Source organism: Anas platyrhynchos, chromosome 7 (genome assembly GCF_047663525.1).
Source record: "Anas platyrhynchos isolate ZD024472 breed Pekin duck chromosome 7, IASCAAS_PekinDuck_T2T, whole genome shotgun sequence".
NCBI classification, from domain to species: domain Eukaryota; kingdom Metazoa; phylum Chordata; class Aves; order Anseriformes; family Anatidae; genus Anas; species Anas platyrhynchos.
Window position 1 is genome coordinate 4,779,831 of NC_092593.1, and position 7,670 is coordinate 4,787,500.

The window sequence follows — 7,670 nt, forward strand, 5'->3', positions numbered from 1 at the left end:
TGTGTCATCTTAAGCTTCCTCAGGAGGTACAAGAGCTCGTAATGTATTTTCCTAGGTAAGTGTTTTTCTGTCACTACATGCCTCAGCACATCATGAGAACCATAAAGCAAATTGAACATTACAGACCTGGATGGAGAAACATGGTGATCCAAAAGTCTGTAGCTGGAAAAAGTCAAACTTGCACACTGTAACAAGCTGAATTTGCCATTTCAATACACCTGTTCATGGGTAATCCTGATGTGCCTAACTGCAGCAAAGAAAACAACTGTTCCATGTTCTAGCAGAGGAAAAATTTGGGCTTTCGCTTACAGACACTGATTTCTTGAGCAGAAATAGGATATGCATAGATGTCATAAATCATGCTTCATTTTGCCAAAGAATGTAATTATCTTTGGTATTTTGGATGACATTTGCAATAAGATTTGGACACCACACACACATTCCTTTTACAATTATCAATTATTTCATACTGGAGTTCTACTTACTTCTTTAGATGCTCGAAGAGGATTTTCATTGTGTCATAGTTTGGCCTAGGGAGCTTTTTTACCAGGGTCCTTATGGCTTTAATGCGACTGGCATTGTCTGGGATTTCTAAAGGAAAAAAAAAATAAAAAAGAGAGAAAAAAATACTTTAATACTTTTAGTGCTATATTAGGATATTACTTTGCACAGTACTCTACCTGGTATCTTAACAAGAAAAGCCATCATTAATACGTGTTTAAAAACAGAATGTATCATACCTTCAGTCTTAACAGAGAGCAAGAGTAACTTATAATGATGAAAAAAAATATATATCTGATTCTTAAGGACGCATTTTCTGGTTCACAGAACCATATTTTTATGCTTTTCATTTATTGTATTAGACCATTGAAATGTCATCCTAAGCTTTAAGACCCCCGAGTAGTAAGAGACCCATATCTTAAATGGAATTTCACTTTGGAATTATATTCATCCAATGATCCAACTTCTGTGCTGGATGCTCTTCCTATGTACTTCTTGTTGTCCTTTATTGTACATTGTACCCTACCAGACTGAGAATACAAAATGTTTTCCTATTCTTTTTACTCATGTTTTCTGGTGATCAATTCTTTCAAAAAGCTATTTCAGTGCAGTTATTTTCTAATACCAGGTATTAGAAAATTACAGCTGTAATTTCTATAGGTAAAAATCTGTATTTCAAAGTTGCAATTAGTAATAAAAGAATGCAGAACTAAGGGCTTTAAACTGTCTTTTGAGGCGATAAGAACATTGCTATCCTTTTTGTTAAGATAAACCTTCCTGCTTTTTTGCATGATTTATAGTTTTGGGGAAAAGGTTTGACTGATTTTTGCATCGATTTGTATAAGATGTTGCAACTAAAGCAAAATCATATACAACTGTGTTTTCATTTAGCTACAGATTAGATAAGGTGCCAGTAGGTCTGATGTAGGGAAAACATCTTGCTTGTTACATGCCCTAGATAACCTGAGAATTCTTTTCTGATCTTATAGTCTATGATTTAATTATCACCTATCGTTCATTGTATAAGTTGCTTTTTAATATTCTTATTACCCTAGCACTACCTTAGGATTGAATTCCTGTAATTCAGTAGGTGCTACATAAGCATACATGGTGATTAGTGTCTTGATGCAAAGATTCCCACCCACTCCTGCAAAAATAAATAAATAGAATAAAATAAAATAAATAAAAATAAAAAATCAAGCAAAATTTTCCTACACTTGAACTGAATTTAAAAGCTAGAGTTATTAGTAGGACAGCATTCTTTCTTTCCTCAGCCCGTATTCCTATTTCCTGTTGAGAATAATACTTCTTACATGCAGATATACATAGATATTATCTATCATTAGAAGATTTATATGCATATATGAGAGACAAAAGCTCAAAGTAGTTAATGCATGAACTTTGCATGAGTATTATTTTCCAGTTAAAAAAAAATAAAAATCTTTCACATGGATTTAGTTTATAGAAAGTTGTGCAATTAACAGTAGTTGTGATGAAGTTACACACAAATTAAGAGTACAATGTCTGTGTATTTTACTTTTGCTCTGGTTTGACATATAAAGAGCCTCAACTTCTGAACAGCAGAAGTCCCCACAGTCTTGAAATCCAGTCATCCCTTGATTTTTCTGCCACAAGCCATTAGTACTGGTTATTTTTGTCCTATGGAGGATCTGTCCAAAACTGAAACTACAAATGAAAATGACTTGAAATGTGCAGAAGTGAATTTATTGTAAGAAACGAGGACAAATTCTGATGGCTATTTACTTGTGTGGCATGGTGTGTGCACATGCTGTGATATTACCAGACAAGTTATATTTAGATTGGGGCTACCCTGGCTGTTGCTGACTGCAACTTTTCAAATAAAGTTTAACTCAACTTATTTTTTTTATTTTTTTTTTTTTTTTCATTCATGAAAGTTCAATGGACCTCAGTAAGACTGAAACACCGATGTTGGGAAAAACTCAGCAGAAGGAAATCATAGGATCATAGACCCATAGTATGATGGCTTGGCTTGGAAGGGACCTTAAAGCCCATCCAGTTCCACCTCCAGTGCCATGGGTGGGGATGTCACCCACTAGACCAGGTCACTGTTTGTCCATTACAGACTAATTGTGTGGAAATTTAACACAGTAAAAGTTTATCATGCTCTTTTGAAGGAAGTGTCTCTGCTCACTGTGCCAATTAACAAAGATATCAGCTTGGTAATTACCTTCCCAACAGAATCTCATTAGATATAATTGTCAAATAAATAAATAAAAAGTATTAATTTATGAAGAAATTATTTAGTGAAAAAATGCCAGGGATATATAACTTCATTTTAGGGCCCAATGTACCAAAGCCACAGGTACTGACAGAGAGGAGAAGAGAGGTTTAGCTAGGTGCTAAAGTACAAAATCCACAGAAATCTCACATAAAATTATTTTGTGAATCAGCTTATTTGTTAATTGTTAGTCTATTGTAAAAGAAGAAAAACAGGCAACATGTGGTAACTTTAGTCAGCATTTCTGAACTGGGAATGATAAACACCTCTGCCTGGCTCTGGCATTTATCAGTACTGAGATATTATTACCACATCGAGTCACAGCATGGTTACTGTTATCATCAAAAAAAAAAAAAAAAAAAGAGCCAGCTAATCTTAATGGTTTGTAAAGCCGTTACCTGCACTGGTCTGACATTTATCATGATCATTTTACCACATGAGTCCTACATTGCAAAGGTATTTTATCTGGAAGGGACATCACTATGAATTATTATTTGCAGCTAGGTAGAAAATTGTATGTTGTAGATACCTTTTCTCATTATAAATCACAGTCACATTTCACCATTTCCCACACAAAGCTGCTGAGCCCAGGCTTTTTGCCATAACACTTATTCTCGCTCCCTTTTATAGTTCCATGAAAATATTGGGTACTCTTTCATTAAAATGGTTGATATTGTTGTGTTGTTGTTTTGTTTTTCTCTCTCTCTTTTTTTTTTTTTTTTAAAAAAAAAAAGCTATATACAGTTGATTTTCTTCTAGTATAAAAGAATTTCATTTGAGAAAGTGAAAAGGATAAACTGTTCATTTTTTTATTAAAGATTACTCTCACTTCAGTTTTAGTGGCTGGGCTTGTCTTTACTCTTGACCTTGTTGATGGAATATTTAACAGATCAGATGCAAGATCTTATGTTTCAGTTGCAATACCTATGCATTTGCTTTCCTTCTGTAAAGCCTTGAGTCCCAATTTCATAGAAATTTTCTCCTTTCAGATTCCTAAGCAGGAAGATTTTTTTTATTTATTAATTTTTTTTTCCTGAGGTTGTCTCTTTACCATGCTCAAATGGAGGGAGAAAATCTTTAAACATGGGTTTGTATAAATAGCCATGGAGAAGGTATCGCCCTCTGTGCTGTGTTCTGAAGCCTAGCACTGCGCAGTGCAAAGACAGGAAAACACTACGAACAGCTCTTAAATTTCCCTTCTATGACTAGGAAATGGAAGAAACCAATTCTGATAAAGTGAAATATTAGTATATTTCATCATGCTCTTTTATTGTGAAAATTGATGAAAATTTCTGGAGAAGATTCCTATTTTGGGAAGTTAGACTTTCTTTCCCTGTGAAGATTTCAAAAGGAAAAATTTAGTCATAATCACATTTATAAAAGGAAGAATGAGAGGACATTTAATCCTTTTTGCATTTTCAGGCAAAATATGAAAGATGTAGGTGATAATTTCAGCAGATCAGGATACTCTGAAGTGAATCGCAGATGGTATTCTATGTAATATTTTCATAGAATGTATATTTAGAATTTGGGTTACTGTCTTTAAAAATAGGGCTGGCTCCCTTTAACAGCGCAACACAGTGGAGATGCTCTCTTGTTTACATTTAAATGAAGAATGCATTGAAAAAACACTTAATATTATATAAGCGCTTTTGCAAATGAGCTTTGGATAAACATTTGAGCATAGAAGAAAACATGATGTGTCTGTAACATTAACAGTGGCTGGGTAAAAATGAATGAAGAAAGTAACCTTTAGCACTCATGTCCATAAAGAATACTTAAGCAAATCCCACTGAATCTTTCTTTTAATCATTAATTTTAAATGGACGTAGATGTTTACAACAAGCCACTTTGTTTCAGAACAGGAAGTCCAAGGTTTATCTCCAATAACTCACGTTAGCTCGGAAGGGATGTATGTCTCTAACCTGACATGCATTCATTATTTTGTAAGGTACTGGAGGCTGACCCGTGACCCTCCTCAGACCTGCTGCATTATTCATGTCTGACTTACTTTGTATAGTTTTACTATAGTTCCCATTTCCCTTTACCAGGCATTTCAGCTGCTTGTGCATGTTTAGTGTTAAATGGCATTTATGGCTCACATTAATGCCTAATTTTATCACGACCCATGGTTTCTTTTTATGCTGTCAAGCCTCACATCTGAACTGCTGAAAAAAACAATGATTTATGATTCTGCATAAAATATCAAACTATTGATCTCTCACCTAATCTATTTTTGGTCTTAATAGTACGATTTTCTTGTTTTCTTACACGGCTCTTCTCACCTTGTTTTGCATTTTTGGATAAGATTTCTGCTGTGGTTAAAACGTCATACACTGTTGCTACAGCAAAAAGCTGTCTGCCAAGAGTTTCTCCAACATTTCACGACTGATTCAGCTACCGAGAAAAAGACAGGCCTTGTTTGGGGCTTTTTTTGGTTTCTTTCTTTCTTTCTCTCTCTTTCTCTCTTTTATTTTTTTAATCGGAACTGAGTGGGTTAGGTGGATTTTCGAGTGCTAATGAAATTGTGAGACTTATGGCGCTGGCTACAGCCAGCCGTAGTGTGGGCAGACGCTCTGTGAGCTTCCCCACTGTGCTGCTGTGCAAGCATCCCCGCTGTTATGTTTGCTATAGTTTTAATGTCTGTGAAAAATTCCTGATGCAACTAAATTATGTTCTGCCCTCTTGTTTGTATAAATAAACACCCGACTTAGCCAATTCATCTCGCTTCTGCCCATTTTAGAAGCTGGCCCTGCCACACAATGCTTAACCCTAGTCCTTGATAGCTTTGGTGTTATCAGGAAATGAAAATTTACTTAAAAGACAGTACACTTTGGGCTTGATTTTTTATTTTATTTTATTTAGGGGTGTCAACTGCCCCAAAGTCTGCTTTCATTTGCTAAGTCTTCATATTCTGGAAGTCATGCTGGGTAAAATACACGGATATTTATGTTCATATATATGTATATGCGTATATATAAATTATCCGTATCACTTTCAATGTCAGGATATTTTAATGCTACTCTATGCAACATAAAAGTCCCAATTTTAATCACTTGCAGCACACTAGCAATTGTCTCGTGAAGATACATTGTAAAATATTTTCTTGCTTTAAAAAAAAATCTATAAAAAGTATTCAAACTAACTAATGTTTGCTATAAGGAAAATAACCAATTTGTGATCCAAATTGATTTTACTTTTGATTAATGCCTCAGAACTAGATGTTGCAAAAGAAAATGAGAATTGCACGAGACCTCTCTATATGGGCAATTGATAAATTCATCCTATGCCATATAAAGTGGAGTTTGCAATGAATATTCATACAACTTTTGCAATCCATTAGCAAGACCCAGGACAATGAGTCTGCAACTCAGTCCCATTTAACAAAAATATATGTGGAATTAATGGGAAAAAGCAGCACTTAAAAAAGTTAAACTTTAATGGATCAAACTCCAGGTGCTGGAGTTTGAGGGAAATAACCAATAATAGTCATTTTTTACATATTTGATGGGACTGATTATGCAATGTGCAACTCTAAATGGCTTATAGCACATTGTAGCATGGTTCCATCCCATTGGCTACAGTAGGGTGCAGGCAGATGGATGACAGTGACAAGGAGAGAAGTGCTTTTGCTTAGCCGTGCGTTAAGATGCCATCCAGAAGCTCTGTGCACTGCAGACACTTCATTAGGATGCCAGGATAATGGTAAACTACCACTCAGAGTGACACCCCATTTCCTGCTTACTGAGCTCTCCAACCTCGGCAGATGTCAACAATCTCACAGTGCTACAGAGCAGACCTAACTTTCCAGGCACTTTGACTCCAATTTTTTTCCCTTAACAGTGCCATACATTACATGCAATATGTAACAGCAAGTACCAAACAGAAAACAAAATTTGCTGCCCTAATTATAACAAAGCGGCATCTGACTTAGGTACTGCATGCCCGGCGTACATACAACCAGTTAGGCAGCATAAAAGAGGAATGATCTTTGTCAGTCAATTTTTGGGGGTTAATTAGACTTAGGACTTTGATGGCTAATGGCTCGTCTGATCCCAACTGGAATGATCGTGCTTCGCTGCTAACTTCTACCAAGCGTCGGAAAAAATGTGCCGAGCTCTTTCCTGGTATTTCGCCGTGCGTGGGGTTTTCTGCACAGAAAGAGCAGACTTGAGCATCTGGCCGGTGTGATATTTTCTCTGCAAATGCACAACTCGAGGCCGTAACGCACCTCCCCAGCAGCAGTTAGAGCCAGCAGAGAGACGGCACTGCGATGCTTAACCTGCGCTCCTTTCCAGGGAAACACAAATAGTTGCTCACACTTTTAAAAATTGCCTTCGGATACACAAACAGCAGCTGTAAGGTCACAAATCCTAATTTAAGTTAATTTCTAGAACTGATTGGGGTGTCTTTATGTATTTTGAAATTGGGAATCCTGTTTATTTTATATGCAGGTTTTTTCCTTCCCTTCTTTTGGCAATGGGTGCTCTGCAAAAGGTGCCCATCCCTATCACAGTGATGGCCCATCACTACTTTGGCTACACAGAGGGGTGGAAACATGGCAGGGCACCGAGCTGAGGATGGGTTTTGGTTGGGGTCCCTTGGCCCTCACCTCTGCCTGTTGGGGACCTGGCAATAATCAGCAATTCAGGACAGAAAGAAACTGCAGGAGGCTGGAGGGATGCACGGGGACGGGGGAGCAGTGCCTTTCGCCCATCTCGTCTTGTACAAAAATCGAGATGCTGAGTGGGAACCTTCGCAGAACGATCGCAAGGACGGGGCCTTATCCTGTAATATTTATTCAGCTGTTGTTCATTTTCCCTGGGCAGAATTCCCACCGACTGCACTCCCACTTCGCTCCCTGTGACCGGCGCCTTTGGCACTGCCAGCAAGAGGTGGGATCGGGCCC

At 37.1% G+C, this 7,670-nt stretch overlaps 1 protein-coding gene across 4 annotated transcripts in view; it reads right to left on the bottom strand.

Annotated features, from left to right (window-relative positions):
- ARHGAP15 (Rho GTPase activating protein 15) overlaps window positions 1-7,670 on the bottom strand; it is a 332,166-nt gene that overhangs the window by 23,846 nt on the left and 300,650 nt on the right. For all 4 annotated transcript variants that reach the window (XM_038182038.2, XM_072040669.1, XM_038182039.2 and 1 more), the window contains one exon: window positions 486-591. In XM_038182038.2, coding sequence (XP_038037966.1) covers window positions 486-591 — 106 coding nt within the window. The remainder of the gene's footprint in view (window positions 1-485; window positions 592-7,670) is intronic.